At 55.4% G+C, this 20,581-nt stretch overlaps 10 protein-coding genes across 10 annotated transcripts; 6 read left to right on the top strand and 4 right to left on the bottom strand.

Moving 5' to 3' along the window:
• Positions 1–8,417: 8,417 nt before the first annotated feature.
• PHYSODRAFT_261944 (hypothetical protein) lies at positions 8,418–10,726 on the bottom strand (the record flags this gene model as incomplete). The annotated part of the gene is made up of 4 exons (XM_009540680.1): positions 8,418–8,971; positions 9,080–9,431; positions 9,687–9,814; positions 10,072–10,726. 4 exons carry the CDS (start codon positions 10,724–10,726, stop codon positions 8,418–8,420), a joined length of 1,689 nt encoding a protein of 562 aa, XP_009538975.1.
• Positions 10,727–11,803: 1,077 nt separating this feature from the next.
• Positions 11,804–11,971, top strand: PHYSODRAFT_408884 (hypothetical protein; the record flags this gene model as incomplete). Its single annotated transcript, XM_009540679.1, has 1 exon — positions 11,804–11,971. A coding segment is annotated over one exon (168 nt), but the record flags the coding sequence as incomplete, so codon positions are not given.
• Positions 11,968–12,459, bottom strand: PHYSODRAFT_373022 (hypothetical protein; the record flags this gene model as incomplete). Its single annotated transcript, XM_009540678.1, has 1 exon — positions 11,968–12,459. A coding segment is annotated over one exon (492 nt), but the record flags the coding sequence as incomplete, so codon positions are not given.
• Positions 12,460–12,574: 115 nt separating this feature from the next.
• PHYSODRAFT_261947 (hypothetical protein) lies at positions 12,575–13,639 on the bottom strand (the record flags this gene model as incomplete). Its single annotated transcript, XM_009540677.1, has 2 exons — positions 12,575–12,769; positions 12,821–13,639. 2 exons carry the CDS (start codon positions 13,637–13,639, stop codon positions 12,575–12,577), a joined length of 1,014 nt encoding a protein of 337 aa, XP_009538972.1.
• A 1,395-nt stretch (positions 13,640–15,034) lies between these two features.
• On the top strand, positions 15,035–15,459 carry PHYSODRAFT_342277 (hypothetical protein; the record flags this gene model as incomplete). The annotated part of the gene is made up of 2 exons (XM_009540676.1): positions 15,035–15,098; positions 15,140–15,459. The coding sequence occupies 2 exons, from the start codon at positions 15,035–15,037 to the stop codon at positions 15,457–15,459; spliced, it is 384 nt and encodes a 127-aa protein (XP_009538971.1).
• On the top strand, positions 15,460–16,041 carry PHYSODRAFT_408756 (hypothetical protein; the record flags this gene model as incomplete). Its single annotated transcript, XM_009540675.1, has 1 exon — positions 15,460–16,041. A coding segment is annotated over one exon (582 nt), but the record flags the coding sequence as incomplete, so codon positions are not given.
• Positions 16,042–16,344: 303 nt separating this feature from the next.
• On the top strand, positions 16,345–16,908 carry PHYSODRAFT_533848 (hypothetical protein; the record flags this gene model as incomplete). Its single annotated transcript, XM_009540674.1, has 1 exon — positions 16,345–16,908. The coding sequence occupies one exon, from the start codon at positions 16,345–16,347 to the stop codon at positions 16,906–16,908; it is 564 nt and encodes a 187-aa protein (XP_009538969.1).
• Positions 16,909–17,005: 97 nt separating this feature from the next.
• Positions 17,006–17,356, top strand: PHYSODRAFT_307722 (hypothetical protein; the record flags this gene model as incomplete). The annotated part of the gene is made up of 1 exon (XM_009540673.1): positions 17,006–17,356. One exon carries the CDS (start codon positions 17,006–17,008, stop codon positions 17,354–17,356), a length of 351 nt encoding a protein of 116 aa, XP_009538968.1.
• A 1,463-nt stretch (positions 17,357–18,819) lies between these two features.
• Positions 18,820–19,306, top strand: PHYSODRAFT_289227 (hypothetical protein). The gene is made up of 2 exons (XM_009540672.1): positions 18,820–19,004; positions 19,041–19,306. The coding sequence occupies exons 1-2, from the start codon at positions 18,884–18,886 to the stop codon at positions 19,259–19,261; spliced, it is 342 nt and encodes a 113-aa protein (XP_009538967.1). The 5' UTR covers positions 18,820–18,883; the 3' UTR covers positions 19,262–19,306.
• Positions 19,299–20,441, bottom strand: PHYSODRAFT_342275 (hypothetical protein; the record flags this gene model as incomplete). The annotated part of the gene is made up of 3 exons (XM_009540671.1): positions 19,299–19,334; positions 19,400–19,873; positions 19,935–20,441. The coding sequence occupies 3 exons, from the start codon at positions 20,439–20,441 to the stop codon at positions 19,299–19,301; spliced, it is 1,017 nt and encodes a 338-aa protein (XP_009538966.1).
• Between the last annotated feature and the right edge of the window lie 140 nt (positions 20,442–20,581).

The raw sequence follows: 20,581 nt of genomic DNA, 5'->3' as shown, positions 1-20,581 counted from the left end.
CGAGCACTCCGTCGGTGGCCTCGACCCGGCCAGCGGTTCCTCCGATCTCAGCTGGGATGACTTCTCCATCGGGTCGCCCTTTACGCTCCACTACGGCTACTGCCCGAGTGTTGAACGCTCACTGCTTGGATCTGTTAGAGACTCCTGACTATCTCGTCCTCCGGTCCGCTCGGCGTAGCTCCTCCTCTGGCTCGTCGGGCTCGGCTCTTGGATTAAATGCTCCTGGAACCTCAGCACATCCGTTGTCTGTGTCCGAGAGTTCTGAGTCTGAGGCTGACGACCCTGGATCTGCTGACGAGCTCAGTTCGGCCGACCCTGACGCATCTCGCCGGGCTTCGTTAGCTTCTCCGCTCCCACCTCCGCACGGAAAGCTCCAGAGCTATATGGCTGCTCGTCAGTCTCCTCTCGTTCCGTCCAGCGAGTCAGGTGACTCAGACTCGCAGCCGAGTTCCAAGAAGCAGAGTGGTAAGGGCAAGCGCAAGCGGAGGCGCAAGCACAAGCACAAGCACGAGCGCAAGCACAAACACAAGTCGAAGTCCAAGTCCAAGTCGGCAGGGTCAAAGAAGTCGAAGAGATCTGCGTCTCCGGACTCGGCTAAGGACCCCCGCCCGTCCAAGCGTCAGCGAGGTTCGACTGGGGACTCGGCCGCCGGCCTAGCCGGAATTTCTGCCGCTTCCAGCTCAACCGGCAACTCGGCTAGATGCTCTGGTATCCCATCGAGCTCAGCTGTTTCGCCGTCGCCTATTTCTGCTGGTCCAGCTTCAACCCTGTCGGTGCCTATCGTGACCGCTCACGACGCTGGCGCCCACGTTCTCCCTCAGTTGCCTACAGCTTTGCTCTAATCGCTCGCTCAGCTGCGCACTCGAGCTCGCCAGGCGGTCGGCCGAGATGCCCGGATCACTCCCCAGCTAGCTCAGCTGCGTGACATCCGCTTCGTTCATTACGGGTCTTGGCGGTGCTGGGAGGCTATCCTCAGCCATCAAACGGCCAAGGTCACTGTGGATGACGCGTCGGGGAAGGGTAGCGTGCCGGTTACGCTCTCTTTCCTCGCTGGGATTAAAGCGTTCGCGGACGTCTACCATCCGGATCACCCGGCTCAGCGGCTCCTTCGTCTGCTTCCCAAGACTCCCATCTTCTTCTCCCCTCAAGTCCTCGATGATGCCAAGCGCCGGTTGGCGAACTCGGTGAAGTCGGTGGCCCTGATGGAGCGTCTCGCAGAAGTGTTCGTGAAGATCCGCGGGGAGGCTCCGAACTCGGTCTGTGACAGAGGGTCCTACCAAGTTCTTCGTCGCACTGTTCGAGCGATGTCACTGGATGGTCGAGTCGAGTGTGCTGATGAGGCTACATCCGGCTTTTCACACGGGGCTCCCGTATCACGTGATAGCCGAGATGAATGGCACGTGGGTGTTGTACAAGTTGGCTCGCAAGCGTCGAGGCGATGCCCTCCGAAGCCTCATGACTATCCTGCCGGACGACCTGTTCACTGCAGTGATGAAGCTTCTTGGCGGGCTTGCTGCCCCAGAAATCGACGCGGAGCTCTTCTTCGAGCCGTCGGTCCCGTTGTATCCGCTGGTCAATCTTGCTTGGATTCCTGCGGGCAGAGACTGGTGTGCTGAAGCCGAGTCTATAGACGACTCCGAGCCTTGGCGAGCTTGGTGGTTGACCGACCCAGCGACGCACCCATACAACACCTGCTTCCGGACGCGTAACTTGGAATTCATGGTTTTCGCTCCCGCTGGTGTGGATCCGCGCCTAGTCGAGGATGCTGTCGATGAAGATGTGGACCTCGACGAGCCTGCGCCTCCCCAGATTTCGTCAAGTGCTCCGATCCGGTCAACCGTGCAGGAATCCACATCTTCCAAGGTTGTGAAGCTGGTGAGTTCGGCTGGGCCGCTGGCGATGCGGATCCGGCGTCTCCGTTGATCGGGTCGCCTAACGTGTGCGGCCCTTCTCCCACGGCTTCCCTCTTTGGTCCGGCGTCGCCTGGGTCTCCAGCTGAGTCGAGCGCAGGATCGAGTGTCCCTCTGGCTAACAACTCGGCTATTCCGGCTTCAAGCTCAGCGGACTCGGCTGTGCAGACTGTGGGAGCAGCGGATAGCTCGGCCGGCTCAGCTACGAACACTGGAGGTTCGATTGGTCTCCTCGCAGCGGCTGCTGCTACCGTCGTGTCCTCTGCCGCGCATTCACAGGGTCCTTCGTCTCCGTAACGTACGGCTCAGCCGCCGAGCTCTTCTCACTTTCCCATCCTTCTTCGGTGTAATTCATGTAATGTATGCAATTTGACGCAGTAGCTTCTTTCGCCTCAACTCAGCCTGCTGTCTTCACTGAGTTGGCGGGTTCATCATTTGGTGCAATAGCTTTAATCCTCGTCTGCAACTTGCACCATTTGCAGACGGTTTTCACGCTTCTTCTGCCGTATGTAGTCGAACAATAATCCCCCACACGACAAATTCGACAGCGGCTCCCAGGTTGGCTCATCATAGCCGACCCACTTGACCTTGAACTTCCGCTGAGTTCTGGAGGTGCTCGTAGAGAGCGGCAACTCGTCGTCCAGGATGGCTTCGACTTCGTATTCATTCATTGCTTCGTCGGGCTCCCAGCTATCTTCAGGAAGGAGTTCCTCGTCAAAGTCGAGACGATCCGACTCGGCTAAATCGGCTACTAGCCTAGTTGTTGGTCGCTCGCCGAGTCCCGTGACCGCTTTTAGACGTGACACATGTACCACAGGGTAGAAACGGTATCCGCTCTTGTCCGGGAGTTCGAGCTCGTAAGCAAACTCCTCTACCTTCTTCTTCACTCGGAATGGCCCATGTCATCGATGTGCTAACTTCTTGGTCAAGCAAGGTCTGACTCGTTCCATGAACAACCAAACTTGGTCACCTTCCTCGAATAGCGACTTCCTCGACTCGGCTAACTCGTCACCTTCCTCAGTCGACTCGGCTGCTCCCTCGGGTGAGTTCGCTGGGGTATCCGTCCCTTCCTCTCCGGCTGGGACAGCTCCCTGCTCGAATCGGCTGAGTCCATCATTGTGTTCCTTCGCTCTCCGTTTCTTCTCCTTCAACTGGAACTCGGCCGCAAGCTTCAAAGCCACCTCTCTCTGTCGGTTTGCTTCCCTGCGCCATTCGGCTGCCCCCGTTGAGTCAGCTGAGTTGCCCCTGCCGAGCCTGACTGACTCGGTCATCGCCTTGAGTGTAGACCGAGCGTCCCATCCGTGTACCAGGTAGAACGGGGTCTCCCGCCGAGTCGAGTCTCTCGAATTGTTGATGGCATGGACGAGCTTCTCGGCTACATCATCCCAGTCGGCTTGGAGAGGGTCTTCCACGTACACACGCACAGTCTGGATCATGGTCTTCACTAAGCGTTCTTGCTGACCGTTGGCTTGTGGTCGGTAACTCAGCGTCGCTCTCGACTTGGACTGCATCATCTCCGAGAACTTCTGGAACACTTCACTCGTGAACCAGGGATCTCTGTCGTGGCGTACCAGTGATGGAGCTCCAAACCTCCGGAACACGTTCTCTTCGAAGGCCTTCGCTACCTCAAGTGCCCCAGTCTCACTCATTGCCTTAGCAATCACGAACCCGGTGAAGTGGTCTTGAAACAACAGGAGTGCAGTGTTGCCCCGCCGAGTCTTCGGCAGTGGTATGACAAAGTCCATCGATACCACGTGGAACGGTCGCTCAGACACTACGTTGCCAGGTGAATAGCCCTTCAGGTGCGGTTTGCTCTTACTGGTACTGCAGTCTTCGCACGCTTGGACATATTTGACCACGTCGGCGTACAGCCCAATCCAGTAGTAGTCGGCTCTGACCCTGTGGTATGTCCGCACAATCCCTTGGTGGCCTCCCTCGATGTAGTTGTGGCAGTTCTGCAGGACCTCGTCTATCATGGTCGTCGGAACCACCAGTCGAAGGGATAAGCCTAGTTCGCCGAGTTCGCCAGGTGGTCTGGCCTTGCCTTGTCGGTACAGTAGCCCGTCTTCACTGAGCACAAGCTCGTCGGCAACTTTCCCAGCGTTGTGAGCTCGGCGATGTGTGAGCTGCGCATAATCCCCTCTCAGGTAGGTCTTCAAGTCGGCCCATCGTTGTTCCTCGTCTTGAGCTCTTGCTATTCGCAGTCGGCGCTCAGCTTGGACCACTACCGGATCGATGTCCATGGCGTTGGGCTCCCGGGCTTCTCCGAGCTCGGCTACCAGCTCAGCTGGGTTCGCTGGTGGTGCTGCGCTACCGAACTCGGCTTCTCCCGTCACCCGCTGTCTAGCAGGCGGAGGTCGGCTATCTCGTTCAAAGTCATTACGTTCGGCTTCCTCATTCGTAGCTGGGTTCGGGACTGGGTGTTCTGCCGCTTCGTCTTCGAAACGGACTCGGCGGACTTGACTCCTTGTCACGACAGCCATCTCAACACCCTCGGCCGGGGCTGCAGCCGAGTCCGTGTCCACGTACAGGACCTCGGAGATCCTGTTTAGGGTCTTCAACTCGGTTTTCCGTCCGGCGCTTAGCACGACCTTTCCTGCTTTGGTTTCCAGTGCTTCGGTCGCTAAAGAGTCAGCAGCCGAGCTGTAGAGACGCACTACGTGGAGGTAGCGAACTGAATTCAGCTTGCTGACCAATTTCTTGTGGCGTGCTAACTCGACTTGCAATGCCTCCTTCTTACACGCGATCACCCCCATGGAATGCTGGATCGCAACCCGAGAGTCGCCCACGATGATCAAATCCGTCACCCCGCGCTCAATGGCCGAGGTCACCCCATTGTTCATACCGGTGTACTCTGCTATATTCACCGTGGTCGATGGGAGGTGCGCGCTCGCAGCGATCTCAATGTTCCAGTCTGGCAAACGCCACAGGATCCAAGAACAACTCCCGAACCCGCCGTGTTTAGCAGCCTTCGCCGATCCGTCAAACGACAGGACGTGTCCCTTGAATTCTCGGGGCACATGCGCATACAGCAATTCTGGGTCCATGCGGACCACAGCCGAGTTCTTGGACGGCGGAGTGACATGCGTTAGTAGCTCGTCCAATCCCACTGCCGGCGTGATGGACGCTTGGAGCAACTGGGCGAAATCCGTGTCCCGTTCGCGGACCCGCTTGACCTTTAGGTGGAACGGTGATAGCAGACCGCAAAGCTGACTGCTCTGCCGTAGAGAGACTTCGACTGGAACACCTATTCGAGGGATGAGTAGCGGGTGTAAACGTGGATGGTCTTCCCGGCTAGCAGCGTGTGGCACACTTTGATGAGTTGCAGCAATGCGAGCACCTCTTTCTCGGCGGGATGGTAACCGAGTTCATTATCCTTGAGGACTCGGCCGCAGAACCGCACTGGATGGAGCTTCCCGTCGCGGAGCTGCATCAGCGTGCTACTCAGAGCCCACTCATTGGCGAATAGCAGAACGTGGACGTCCTCAGCCGAGTTGAAAAGGCGGAGTATGGGTGCGTCGACCACCTTCTGTTTTAACTCGGCGAACGCCGCTTTTGCGGCCGTCAGATCACCACCGGGTCCGAAATCTTCGTCCTTCAGCTGATAGAGGACCGCCCCATATACAGCCAGGTTCTGGATGAACCGGCCGTAGTAGTTCAGCGCTCCTAAGAATGCTTGCATCCCCTTCTTCGTCGTCGGGAACGGTAGTCCGGCTATCGCCAGCATCTTTTTCTGGTCGGCTTGGATTCCAGCCGAGGTCACCCCATGTGACAGGAAGTCGACTTTAGGTTGGACGAAGATGCTTTTCGGGAAGCTGACGCTGATGCGGCATTCAGTGAAGCGTTGCAGCAATCGGTCAAGCGTCCCCAAACAATCGTCGAACGTCCTCCCACCGAAGCAGATATCGTCCACAAACGATCGCCGGTCGAAAACCGGTGCAAGGCATGATTCATCAGGTTCACCCGTCCGGAACATGTCGGCTTCTGGGCTGTTAATGAATTCTTCCAACGGGTCAAACTCAGCTTGAGCTCGGCGGTCGGCCTCAAACTTGGTCTGGCCACTGGCTTCAAAGTCGATGTCGGCTGCGAGCCGTTTCCGCTGAGCTTCTGAGGCGGCTACCGCTTGTTGGATGCGCTTGGCGAACACCTTCCAGCCGCCCTTGGGTTGTACGTAACCCCACAGAGCGTTATCAATAAGGCGCTGGTAGATCATTGGGGCATTCTTTAATCCGAAGGGCATCCGCAGCCACTGGATGTGGCCAAGCGCGCAAACAAAAGCCGAGATCCAACGCGCCAGTCGAGTCATCATGACCGCCCAGAAACCGCTAGCAGCATCCAAAGACCAGAACAATAGGTACGCTTCCAACTCCGTGAGGAGATCGTCTACTAGCGGCATGGCGTACTCCTTGAGCAACGTAATCACGTTTACCAGCTTGTAGTCGATACACAACCGAATGTCGACCCCATTCTTCTTTAGGACAATCACGATGGGTGATGCCCATGGGCTGTTCGAGAAGGCGATTAGCCGAGCTCGTAGCAGCGCCTTGAGCAGCTCGTACAACTTGCCGAGATGCTTCAGCAGAACTCGGCGGGCTCGTTGGCGGATTGGCGGATGCCCTTGTACGTCGATGTCGCACACTACGCCGTATGCTGGTGGAGGTAGGGCATTACCACTGGAGATCATGATCTTTTCATGGCTCTTCAATACTTCCACCAGCCGAGTAGACTGTGGCCGAGTGTGCGCCGAGCTCCGAACGTTTGGCGCTTCATAGTCGAGTGGCGTCGACACCGCTTCAGTCAGATCGGGCAGGAACGCCAACTCGCGAGCATAGTCTTCGAGCTCCAAGTTCGTTGCCTGGTGCTCGAACTCGGCTGAGTCTCCCGCCGAGTCGCCTCGGCCATCTGTCTCTTCCACGTACTTGGCTGCCAGAAGGTAACGTAAGCGCAGGTCTTCCTCCGGGTCTGACGACATGGGCTCGTCGTTCACATCGACCTCATCTTCGAGCCTTGGACTCGGCGGCTTGGGCCCGGGGTCATCGATGATCGTCCAGTCAGACCAATCGCTGGATTGCTCACTTTCACACTCATCTGCTGCACAGGCGTTTTGGCTGGGCGCTTCTTGACCAGCTGTCACTGTGATCTCTGCTCGACCAGGTGGATCATTGACCAAGTCTGCAGTAGGCTCCGCGCTCAATGCTACTTCCTCAGGCGCTAGGGTAGCGGTTGCCGAGTTCGCTGGCTCTGTCAGAGTCGAGGGTGGACTATCGACTGCTTCTGCCTCGGCTCGCTCCTCGGACTCGGCTAACTTCTCCCATTGCTGGGCGCAAGTCAATGCCGAATCCCGCTGCTTGGTAGACGGCCACGTAGTCACCCCTTTCGGTTCAGGGTAGTTTCTACGGTCCACAGCTGACGGCTGTCGAGCCAGCCACTCGGCGTACAGCTGTTGTTCCTTTTGCAGCAGATCCTTATCCATAGCCGCGTCGTAGGCCATGACTTGCCAATCTTTGTACTTCGCCGAGTGCAGCCTGACATAACCATCGGGCGGTAACACCCCATGCGGCGCCCAGGCAACGACTGGGAAATGTGCTGGGCACCACGTCCAAGTCGGCTTAAGGTTGGTCAGGCGAACTCGAGCCACTCGGTTACGCCGGTCGAATACCACGGTCGGTACCCAGTCCTTAGTCCGGCGTACCCAGAAGTCATGTGTTTCATCACTCGGTTGATTCCTCATCAGCCTGAACTCGGTGGGAACTCGGCTCTCGAGATTCACCGGTTCGGTCGGGCGGTCTGTGATGTAGAGGCCGCCCTTCGGTTCATCCGCTGAGTTCTGGGACCTCACGAGAGGTAGGACAACTTCATCTGTCAACTTCGCCACCGAGTTGTACAGATCCAGGCGGATCCCAGCCGGAATCATGAAGTCCGTACCGAGAATCAACTCGACTCCCGCGTGGTGATCGAGGATCCATACTTCAAATTCATACGTGACCTCCCAGCCGAGCGTCACCTTCACCATCGCTCGTGACATAGTCGCCACTTTGCCTTTCCCAATACCTTGAACGCCAATCTGTTGGTCCTGGCGTGTGAACCGCTTCAACCGCAGCCTTTTCACGAACCCTTCGCTTATTGCCGACACATTCGCACCCGTGTCGAGCAATATCTTTGTGCGCCGGTCGTTCACTGCTCCCATAACAAGAGCTCTCATCCGAACTCGGCGGTCAAACTTTTGTGACGACCACCAGCCGAGTCGCTCCACAGGGAGCAGCTTCATAACTCTGGTGGCTGTGGTCACATCCGTCGATCGCTGAGTCGCAACTGCACTGCACATTCTTGCTCGGCTTTCTTCTCCACTCTCGCCGAGCTCACCATCAAGTCCATCGCATTCACAATCCAATACGTCGTCTTCTCCTCGGTCCTCGGGCCTTCCTGCCTCACCCACAAAGGCAAACACAAAGTTCGCCTCTACTACTGGCTCAGCTGACTGTGGCAGCCCGGTATCATCCAACCCAGTCAGTGTTGGCGGGCCGCTGAGTTTAAATCACTCGGCGTGTAGAGGTCCTGGAGGTCTTCAGGTAACTTGGACTTGTCGACATTGGACTTGACAAATGCGGCGAGCTTCTCATAGCGCTGGAACAGCTCGCATTGACCGACATCGTGCAATTGCTTGCAGAACTTGCAGCGACGGCGGCAGTAGTGAACGGAGTGGTTCGCACCACCGCAGGCAGCACAAGGTCCATACGAAGGGCGTTCACGGGAGTCACTGCGCCGCCCAGTCTGGTCACGCCGATCGTATCCTCGACTGGCGCGGTCAGCCGAGCTCGGCTGACCCCTTCGGTAATCACTCCTTGGTATCCCAGCCGAGTTCCCTCGGTCCCCCGATCTACGGTCGCGGTCGCTAGTGAACCCGGTGTCGATGTAATCGTCTTCCGAGTCTACAGCCGAGTCGGAGTAGCTCGGCTGGCTGCCGTCGCTCTGATCGCTGTCCGAGTCGTAGAGGTTGGATCGCCGATTGGATTGGCGTCTCTCAGCCAGCTCATACGAGTCGTCCTCCAGCAGCGCTGTCGCTAGTCGGCGGTCTCGACCATCGTCGCGTCGGCTTCGCCGGTCATCTGGGCGGTCATCTCTGCGTCGTTCCCGGCGGTCGTCTCAGCGGTCATCTCGGCGCGGCTCACTCCGGCGAGCTTCCGAGTGCCTTGGCGAATCGGTGCGCTTGGCATCTCGGCTGCGGCTTCCGATGAGACGGTCGCGCTGTTTCTTCCGGCGCTCCCCCAGGATCTTCTGGTTGATGATCTTCTCGACCTTCTTGATGTCGGTGAGCTGTTGCGGATAGAGCAGATCCATGACGTCATCATCTCCGCAGTGCAACAGGAAGTGTTCCACATGGTCAACAGCATCCGCTCCACCGGCCTCGTACTGGATTTTCGCCGACTTCGCATATCCGTTGAGACGAATAAGGAAGTCACACACCAGCTCGTTGTCTTTGCGCTGAGCCGAGTAATAGCCAGCTCGTGCCGACTGGTCAAACTACGAACAGTAGTAGTCGGCGAATGCCTCACTCAGCAGACTCCACTTCCGTTGCGTTTTCTTCGGGAGCTGGCGATACCAGCTCTTCGCGCCTCGCTCCAGCTTCAGCGAGAATGGCTCGTACCAGAGGTCTTGTGCCAGCCGAGTTCCTTTCATCTCGTAGATGAACCGCTTAAGCCACTGGAGAGAGTCATCCGGCCGGTAACGTTTGCCTTCGAACATAGGGATCTTGTCGAGGGACGCATGGGTGCGAACCTCCAAGTACTGCGTCCGATCACTTTCAGCGTCATCGAAGCTAAGGTGCTTGATGACGTCCTTCACCGACTCTTCAGCCGAGTTCAGGTACTCGCGCCCATCGTCGCTGTCGCTGAGCTCGGCTGCGTCTGCAGCGTCAAACAACTCAGCGTAGCGTCCACTTGGCTGCTTGCCACGCGTTGGCGTCTTCATATGCGAATCTTCGAAATACGGCGTACCCTCAGTAGAGCGGAACACCTCGGCTCTCTTGCGTTCGGAAGTCTTCGGCAGGGGAATCCTGCTGGGGTCTTCGACGGTCTTCGGAGTATCAACCACTCGTTTCGCAAGAGTCTGCCGAGTTCCGACGCCCCCCCCCGCTCGAGACCAAACGAGACTCTCAACCGACGCTTCCACTTGAGGATTTCGCGTGAAGCTCGGCTGGGGTCCCAATCGCCGAGTGACAGGCTGTTGGGTCGGCTCGTGCACCGGAACCCCATCGCCTTGAGTAGCAACACCGTGTCTTCGACCAGTTGGTTGATGTCGGTGCTGTTCACCGGCTGAGTCAGCTCGGGCCCCAGCACCGGCCATCTCGCCTGAGCCATCGCCACTGGGGCAAACATCATCATCCACTCGCTCTGAGCTCGCATCTCCTCTCCGAGCCTGCCCAGAACCTTGTTCACACTTGGCGTATCCGCATTCCTCGTCGTTCGCGGGATCAGGGGCGGACGTTCCCCTTGAGCGGCGGCTTGATCTTCGTCGTCCGTATCATTGCCGAGCTCGGCCGCCAGGTTGCGCACAACTGGACGTGGGGTACCCATCCGTCCGACTTGCAGCGACAACTCGTCGACTTCGCCGAGTAGCTCAGCTTTCTCCTCATACTCATCCTCAAGATCTTCCTCACTTTCTTGGTCTTGGGCATCCTCCTCATCGAACTGGACGGTGCGCGCCTCGTCCGCCGTCGCGTCCGTGATCGTCGCATTCGCCGAGTCCGCCGAGTTGGTCAGTCTAGCCGAGTTACTTCCAACCGTCGCTGGACTCGGCGTAACAATTCCCTTGACCATCTTCACACTCTGTTATCGTCTCTTCTTCTCAAACCTTGGTTAGCTGGTACCTACGAAACACAAGCACACCCCTGTTCCCGGGTCGCGGCACCAGTTGTGGTATAGCAGTACACACAAAATCGTCAGTTGTGGTAACTTGGCTACAAACACAACAATAGCCGAGCTGGTCGGCTTTGTTGGCCTGCGCCGGATTGCCCCCGAGCGGTTCGGCCCAACCGGGACAGCGGGTGTCTCGCCTTTCGTCGAGACCTGCCAACCAAGATTACCCCTCCGGAGAGCCGCCGAGTTCGACGGCCTCCGTTCACTTAACCCTGTGCCCTCCACCAAAGGATGGACGGCGGCGCACGGAGCGCTTTTATAGGTCGCCGAGAGCAAAGGCTTCTCGACTCAACAATCAGTGCCCGGGACGTACGGGAACACCGGTTCGCAGCGGTGGCGAGACTTTTCCTTCGCGCTTGGCGAGACACGCACCCAACCCGGGCCGACCTTAATCTCTTGGCACTGCCAGCCGAGTACCCTACAAGCTATGCCTCTCGGGTACCGGCAGCAGACATAATCCGGCCCCGTGCAGGGACTTACCGGAACGTGTACACGTGTTGTGGACCTAGAAAATTCTGCTCTGTTGTTTGTTATCTCTGTCGGGCGCCCTGAAGGGGCACCTCCACTATTCCTAAGCTCCTATACAAATACCAAATGAAAGTGGGCGGTTTTGGATCTCGGCCGACTCTTCGCTGAGCTCGGCGACGCTTGAGCTCGGCTGGTTCGGATGAGCTATCCGGATAATTCTTCGAACTCGGCTGAGCCGGATAACGTGTCCGGATAAGCTGGTGAACTCGGCTGAGCTCGGCTACCGGTACAGTGTACCACTCCAGCCGAGTTGGTCGCGCGAAATCTGGTGTTCTCTACACCACAGAAGATGGGTTTTCGCGCCACAGTAAATCTCGATCCTTGGCAAAGTAACAGTCATAGACAAGAGTTAGTTATGTTGGTTTAGTAGCACCGCAATGCATTATGCTGGATCACAGCCAACATAAGTACTTGTGCCAAAAAAAAGTGGCAAGCTTTGGCTTGCCACTCCAATCGCCAACGCACCTCATGCAGTATGCCGTCTTGGCACAGGCAGCGACGAACACCTTCGTTCCCCAACGGTGCGGCTTGTCCTTGTTGAATTGGCGCATGGGGTTGTATCGTGAGCGTGACGGCAATGTCGTCTCATCGAAGCTGATAATCGGGGGCGGCCTGTACCCGCGGGCAAACGTGCGCTGCATCACGTCGACAACAGGTCTGATCTTCCACGCGCGGTCCAGGCGGGCTTGTGGGGACTTGTTATTGGAGAAGTGTAGATATCCCATAATATGAAAAAAGCGATTCTTCGGCATGAAGTTGCCGAACCGATTCGCAGGTAGCGCCCCAATCTTCTTCAGTGACCAATGCGCTGCATTTCCCTTTCGAATAAGTGCCAACATCCTGGCAATCAGCAATGCCATGACTCGTAGAACTTCCCAGGTCTCGATGTCATCCACTGCTGCAAGCCGGCGGCGGATCTCGCCAAGCTCTTCAACGTCTCCACCATTCCGACGCTGCTGCGTACGTAGCATCCGTGCCCGTTGCGGTATGGATTGTCGGTGATAGGTGTTGCTCTCAACCGCAATCTGGTCCCACAGCTTTGGTGGGAGGAAGTAGAATAGCAAAGCCAGAGGGTCGTCGGCCACGCTGAGGACGCTGTCGCTGGGGCCGTATGGTCCATCGTAGAGGTCTGCGTAGGTCGGATCCGGGCCGAACTTCGACGTATCTGCAAACAATAAAACATTCAAAGATATGTTAGACGTTATGTTGAACGCCTTCCAGTTACGACCACGTATGTTGGATGCGGATGTCAGGATCCTCATCCGAGTTCAGGCCGGTATAGCGGTCGGCCCCTTCCTCCATCAAGTTAGGGTCTGCATCGACGACACAGGGTGGGACGTAGGGCTCATCGTCTCCTCCATTGCTACCACCGTCGCTGCTCTCTTCACCACTGCGCCCGTCGTCCATTGGCTCGATCTACAATAATACACAGTGGTATGGCAACTTCTTATGTTGGAGAACACCAACGTGACTTTCATGGATGCCGCGGCGGCGTTTGCGAGATGAAGAGGATGATCCCCGTTTCCGCTTCCCCGCGTTCGACGTTAGCGCAGTCTGCTCTGCAGGTAACGGCGTCCGAATAGGCGTGCTGGGGTTCGTGGTAATAGCGATAGAGCCGACGATGTCAGCGAGGACCTCACCGACGGCGGCTTCAACTGCATGAGCTGCTTCTTGCCCCACCGTGGCCGCGGGGCTGTCACCGACCTCCTTCGTCGTCTTCTTCATGGTCGATGACGACGACTTGCCCGACGTCTTCTTCGCCGCCTTCTTCTTCATTCTGGACGCCGGAGGCTTAGCCGCCGCCCTCTTCTTGCCGGTCGCCGGTGACTTGGCCGCGGCTTTCTTCTGGCTGGACGGTGGCGACTTAGCCGCAGCCTTCGACTTGGTCCGCGTTGCCTTAACCGCCTCCTTCGTCTTGCGGGGCGCAAGCGGCTTCGCCGCTGCCTTCTTCTTCGTCGCAGTCTCTTTGGGCTCGGCTGCTGCGTCCTTGGCCTTCGTTGCCTTCTTGCCCGTCGTCTCCTTGGCCTCAGCAACAGCCGTAGCGCTCGCCTCCTCCTTACCCTTGGCTCTTGGCCGCGCAGGGGCATCGCCTTTTGACTCGGCGACCTCCATCGCCGCTGTCGTACGCTTCGCAGCCCTCGCTGCCCCCGCAGCTCCATCACCCGTCTTCGGCTGCGCACGACGCACGCGGCGTTCGTGGCGGTCGCTCAGCAGTGCCTCGAGGCACAGGCGCCGCTCGTGTTCCGTTAGCTGGTGCCGTGGGGTTTTGCCGGCCGGGCCTACCATCTTGCGCTCGATTCGTCTTTTTGCTAAATGAGCTCTGCGGCCTGCTGGCCACTCATGGTTAGTGGGTGAGACACTCCCTTCTCTACCACTTGCAACCGTACCTACAGACTACAAACTTAAGCATGTGCATTCGGTTCTTTTTTGATAATAAAATATCTTACTTTCACTATATGATATCATGGGACCTGTCTCCATACAAACAATAAGTATAATCGTTCCTTATGTTGGAGGTCCAACATACCAGAGACGCTGCGAAAAAAGTGAATTAGGGTATACACCGCTTACGTAGTACCGTACAACATACGGGAACTAAGGGGTTAAACGTCATGAGTGAATAGGTATATAGCGCCATTGCTGGCTAACAAGCACAAAATGGTGCTCAAGCTCATCGAAGAGTGTCTTTAGAATATATTTCTCGTGTTAGAACAAACATGATGGTTTATTTACTCGTTAGAACAGTAATTACGACACTTGCACATGTACATGTAGTATCGTATGCACGCTGAGCGGTGTCCGTCCTCAGCAAACAGGCTTGAGGAGAAGCAAATACATAAATTTCTGTAGTAGCAGTTTTGCGAAAAAAATCCGTACGTGTTGTTACCTTCCTAACCGTTATATGTGGAGTACCCATTCATACCCCCTCTAGCTACGAGCTAGCTAGGTTTTGATTCGAACTGGATCGAGGTTGCAGGTCAGACTGCACCTGTGGTGACACAGATTCCCTTGGCACCATATTACCCACAACATGGTGCCACCCAACCACAGGGTGCGCTTAAGCGTCCTTAAGGGGTAACATGAGCTATCCGATAATATACAATATGTCGAAATCAAAAAAATATTGAGGTCATACGCCCCAAATAACATCAGGGATTTCGGGGGTCCGAAAATAGAGATATTGTTTTCAGACCGGTGTCACCCCACGAGTTCTTCATATTTGGGAGCGTTTGATAGCTCAAAAAAGGCACAAGACAGCCCCTTTCGATTGATGTACTTAAATCGCGATTCGTACTTAGGTTCGTAAGCATTTTTTCGTTTGACGAGGTCTCAAATAGTAATATAGACGATATTAATCTTGAAGATGAATTGCCAACACTATGTGAGTATAACAACCAATCAGTGATTGGCACATCAGTACCGTATACTTCACAACAGCACACAGCAGCAACACTATCAAATCGCATGCTGGCACACCAGTTACTGGAGCGAGCACAACAACCAATCAGGGCACAGACGAAAATCTTTTCAACGAATCATCAGTACGAAAAAAATAGTTTTACCCAATCACACAGAAAAGCCCCCCATTATATGGCAGCTAGTAGCGGAGGGCGTCCTGGCCAACCGCCACACTTCCAAAGAAGCCCCATAGCGCGCAAGTTGCCCTGCCCTCCTCCAAGCATGACCCAAGCACCCTCCTGGCGCAATATGTGCATCGAGATGAAGGAGAGCGTCGCTCTCCTTCGTCTCGAGTGCATGAAAGCTTTCAAGGCATCGAAAAGCTAGACCATGTTCTGCACGCTCTGCTCGCGGCCGACGCCGCATCTAATGCGCGCTACAAGCTTCTCACGTGCCGCTGCACGCAGTGCAAGACGGCGGCGCCCTACGCGGCGTGTCCCTGGAGAGGCAAGGTGCTGGTGTGTCTCGACCGGATGGTGGTGTCGCTCTTTGAGGCTGGCATGCAAGTGACCAGCGCGAAGCCTCCTCGCACCCCCAACCTCACAGCACCCCAAAAGGAACTCGCGAGGCAGATGGCACAAGCGGGCATGAAGCCGGCTCGCATCCGAACGGCGATGCTGCAGCAGCTCTCGCTGCAGCCGAGCTAGCTGCCGGCCCTCCAGAAGTTGCAGAACTTCGTCTGTTACTACCGCCGTACGAAGCTTGGCGGAAGCGACACCAGCGCCAATATTGCTGCAGCAATTCGCGCTCGCGCTTTTAGCGGAACGGAGGATGAGCATGAGCCGATCTCGTTTGGGTGGGACATCGACGGCAAGGGCGATCTAACGGTCGGAAATGGCTCCGATGAAAAGCCTTTTCTCATAGGTTTCTCCACGAAAGCGCTGCTTTGTCAAGCTGCGCGAGATGCATCAAGTTTCATCTTTCATGTGGATGCTACCTACAAAACCAACCAAGTGGGCTACCCTGTCCTAGTTTGTGGTATCAGTGATGCTGCCAGGAGATTTCATCTGCTCGCGCTTTTCATTACATCGCAACAAAAGGAGGAGCACTACGCGAAGGCCTTTGCAGCGTTGCGTTGGGTGTACAGCAAGGTGATCGGACAGCCGCTTAAGGTAGCGTACGTTATGGGCGATGCCGACGGTGGCCAGTACAATGCGGTCAGCACTGTATTCGGCGCGGACTGTGACTACGTGCATCTCATGTGCTACTACCACCTCATCGCGAAGGTGGTCGAGCGAACGAAGGGGTTGCCAAAGGAGTTGAGCAAGGAGGTGCTTCAGGACGTCTACGATATTCACTTCAGTCGAAACGATGCCGAGTATGCTGGCGTACTCGCTGCAGCACAGAAGCGCTGGAAGGACAACCCCGTGCTGAAGCCGTTCGATGCATACTTCAAGCGCGTGGGGATCAACCAGCGCTTTTGCCGCTGGCAGTGCTACCTGTGTCCGTACGGTTTTGCAACGACCAACAACCCGGTTGAACAGTTCAACCGGGCGTTGAAGCGGGACTTCACGACCCATCGACTACTGATGATGTGCGAGCTTATGACGCAGCTCGCTGTGTGCTGCCGTCAACGAGGCGTCGACTTGGCTCCATTCGCTACAAAGCCCACGCCGTCGAAGGATATGTTGGCACGGGTGAGAGCCCTTAGGTCACAGCAACGTCTGCGCGAATTCGCTGTCCCTCGCATGAGCGTCGAGTTCTTGCTCGGGGGCTCAGCGTCCGACGTGCTCCATGTGCTGTACACGCCACCGCCCCGGGTCTTCAATCCTGCAACGAACACAATGAAAGAAGACATTCAAGGGTCAGCACGAATTGGTGTCAACACGGCACGAATGGAAAACAAAAACCAACCTGAAACTGGTTGGCCAGTTGACATGGTAGCGCAAACGTGTCCATGCCGCTTCCACTTCAAGTACGCGACCTGTGTCCACGTCCTCTTTGCGCTGCAAGAACGCGCCAGAATTGATGAGAGAGGGGCCGAAGTCCTCGTCAACAGACGCGTGACGTCGAAGCGGAAGCGCGCTACTGTCGGTAACGCACCAACGGCAGTCGGGCGTCCGCCGCGTGCTGGTCCAGCGCTCGAGCGAGAGTAGTGGTGCCGTCGTTTGTATCTCTTAACAGTATGTAGACATCAGCTTTAGCCGGTACCCAATGTCATCGCTGGAATAATACGTACGTATAGACCCCAATATGGCTTTCGCGTTGCTCCAACCAGCTTGCCTCGCTGCTCCCTTCGGGCTGCTCACCCACCCACTACCTCCTTCACCACCTTCGTCCCGCACGAACTGCCCTCCACCGCATCCTTCAGCGGCGCGATTTTCCTACCTGCAATTAGACGGGCAGCCCGCCGGCTGCCCTTTCGGGTTAGATCTCCATCAATATTGGTCCGTTAGAAGCTGGGAAGGCATGCTCTCCGAGCTGTTGACGTCCGCTAGTCGCTGGTGGTTCTTACAGCGCCTGTCGGCACGTCCTTACCTCGCTATCGCCGCGAGAAGAGCTGCTCCGTTCTGTTTGCTGCGCGTGGGCACGTGCGTCGCATGAGAAGCCAGGAAATTGTTCGTGTGGTCCACCTGTGCTGGCCACGAGCGCGACTGGTCGTTGGCTGACACGTCACGACGTGTCTCGCGTTCTAGCCTGACTCGTGTACATGTGCTCTTCACAGGTCCATTGGGTGGTGCGTTTAATATTTTCTCGTGCCCGACCGGCCGACTTACCTGCGAGCGGTGCCATAAGAAATGTCAAACCTTACCCACCACGTACCTGTACCAGAGTATATACGACGCAAAATGCTGCGGGTTAGCAGGAGAGTGATGGAAGAGCCCTTCTGAGCGCGGTTGACGCGCGCAGTGTTGCTGGTTGGTCCTCCCGTGCACAGCTTGACATGTGAATATCGAGTCACTGAGGGTTTCACTTGAAATCAGCTGTTTTTATTTTGGCAAATCATATCGTAAAAAAGATGGCTACATCGTCAGGATTGATAGAAACAGTGATGGTCATTAAACTGCTCGTGGCTGATTATTTACCTTAGCGGAATACTGTGAGCTTACCGAATAACCTTAGTTATGGGATACAACTTGTTAAGGGATACAGGCCAATTTGGCCAATCAAAAATCGCAAAAGGCATCGGCTTTTTCTAGCACTTCCAGTGTTATATTTGATTTTTGTATGAATCAACATTTTATGCGAACTTCCGCAGCTTCTCTCCACTGCAGATCAGGTGTAGCTCACAACTAAGGTTATTCGGTACATACACATTTCACTCATCGCTTACATAGACTGACCAGGGAAGAGATGATCGTGTCTGTGTCGATCTCGATGAGTACAATCCAAAAGACTAAGCGTTGCCGATTATTAGAAAAACTGTACAAAGTTGCGAAAGTTCAAGATACCGTAGGTCATACACCCCCATCATATAGTGCATAAGTGTCGCCCACTGAGTAGCTACCGAGTGAGAATGGAAACTCAAAGGCCATTGTTAGCTGCGAAGATAATGAAGAGAAATCAATAACGACAAGGAGCTCATTATACAGTAACACAACGATCTACTAACGTTACAAGGAGCCACCAGGCTTCAAAATTAATAGCACAGATTAGTTGAATAATTACCGGACTAAACATTGCACCCGTCTATACGGGATCGAGTGCAATCAGCGGATTAGGCAATTAAAATTGGCACTTGTTGCTACACCCGTCTACCATATGGTATATCATGCTGTGACGAGGTTATTGCACCCATCTATCTGCACCTGCAACCGTCTGGTGCCCGTGTGAACCCGTTCATTAACTAGTATACTACCGTATAGCCGGCTAGTTGAGGAAAGAACATTCGCCTACGATACTACGCCAAGGGCGGTATGTTATGTACATGTACACCACAAACGGCGCTGAGTTCGCCATGGCCACGGGCTCAGTTCATAACCCCCGTGGGCAAGTCCGATCCTCAAGCCTGGGAGAGCTCGATCTTCGAGGGCTGCGCCATCGCACAGTACGTGCTTTGTCTCCGTACCGACACTGGTAGTCTCCGGAAGCAGGCAAGCATGCATCACCGTTGTTGCCTCCGCCAAGAACATGGTGTCGTGGGCCGCCGCCGCCAAGTACATTGACTCTGCCGCCGCTGCTGGTAAGGACATCACCGCCGCCGCCAAGGACGAGTCACTAAGAGGTGCTTCAATGTCCAAGTTGCTGAGTGGTGCATGCATGTGTCATCGCTGCTACTACTGACAAGGACATGGTGGTGCAAGCCGCTGCTGCCAAGGCCATGCTGCCGCCGCCACCAACGACGACACCAACGACGAGGAGCTGAGCGGTACCACCAAGTACATCGTCGCTGCCGCCGCTGCGGAGGACATGGTGCAGCGAGTCGCCACCATGGACGAGATGCTTAGAGGTACCACGGACAAGGCAAATACAGTAGAACTATCGCTGAAGAGAATGGTGGACGGGTAATAATACTTCATCAAGATTGAATGCACAACTAGTTCTTTTAGAAGTCGTTGTAGCGCGTAACACGTAAGAAATGCTTTGATTACATGCACATGCAGAGATACCTGTATCGAGGCACTTCAAGAGATCCTTATCCAGTACCCCCGTACGCTCCTCCCTGACAAATATCTCGAACGACTCGAGCGCGTAAATGCCGCAGTTATAGCTGTCGAACTGGATACCGAGATCGCCGTCTACCCTGCGGATTCTGTAGCGCTTGACCCGCGCGTCAGGAATTATCGCTACTAGCATCTCGGCTACTACTCGCACCTTTGTCAGATACGATGAGCACATGGAGTCGTACAATAGCACGTCATTCTTGGTTAGGTCGATCATGATGCAGCCCCAGTGGATTCTGCTTACGTTGATTGGTATCAACACTTTCTCGTCCGACATGCCAAAGAAAATCTCCCGAATCGTATCCATATTCACGCTCACCTCACCGCGCCGGCCAATTTGAATGTAGGTGGGATCCACAATAACGACAGCATGGTTCTGGCGGAACATTTTCTTCATCAGCGACCGCATCGTTGAGTGGCCTAGACAACCCCGTGCTACGAGATCAAACCCTTCCGGCTACCATGCAAAACATACATAATTAGTCGGGTGAACTAGACCATGAAATAAGGTAACTTACGCTTGGCGAGAGAATCGGAAGGGACTTGAGTTTGTCGATGAGATCGGGGTCTTGAGAAGTGGCAAAAGAACCGGTTCCCAGAGTAACGTCGACGCTGTCGATCCACTTCAACGCTCTTTCAACTTCGGCAATAATTTTTCGAGCGCGATGCCATTTCCGCATGATTGCAAGAGTAGAGGTGGTGTACACGCCGACGCCAACAATTTCAACAGCGACGTCCCGCTCTGCTAAAACGGATTTTTTCGCTTGAAGGGCAGTCACTTTGGTGGCGCACTTGCGAAGAAGGTTGGCCTTTAAAATACGAACGAGGTCGGCGGGTGCTGTCATTGGCTTAGTGAGCTTGGTGTTCTCGTGGGCAACAGGAGCTTTCACGTTTTGGAGAGCGAAAAGTTGGAATTGTCCGATGATATCAGCGGCCGAAGCGCACGTTGGCTCCTTTCGTAAGCATTCGTCCACAGATGCAAGACTCAGCTTCTTCTTGAACATGTCCGAGTCGTCCTTTTCCATCGTAATAGCATTGTTCTGCTGAGCTTTCTTAACTTTTGGTTTCTGCTTTGGCCTCCCTCGTGGTCTCTCAGGGCCTTCGACATTAAATTCATCAGAGGCTTTGGCTTCAATTAGGCCTTCTTGTGAATTAAGACGCTTCG

This window comes from Phytophthora sojae (genome assembly GCF_000149755.1).
Source record: "Phytophthora sojae unplaced genomic scaffold PHYSOscaffold_16, whole genome shotgun sequence".
NCBI classification, from domain to species: domain Eukaryota; phylum Oomycota; class Peronosporomycetes; order Peronosporales; family Peronosporaceae; genus Phytophthora; species Phytophthora sojae.
The sequence above is the reverse complement of the archived record's forward strand: the minus strand, read 5'-3'. Positions and strand labels throughout refer to the sequence as shown.

Bases quoted from the DNA above. Each gene is read 5' to 3' on its own strand.
- PHYSODRAFT_289227 (XM_009540672.1), top strand. From the start codon at position 18,884: ATGGTGTCGTGGGCCGCCGCCGCCAAGTACATTGACTCTGCCGCCGCT. The intron at 19,005-19,040 runs GTGCATGCATGT...ACTACTGACAAG, and splicing joins AATGTCCAAGTTGCTGAGTG to GACATGGTGGTGCAAGCCGC.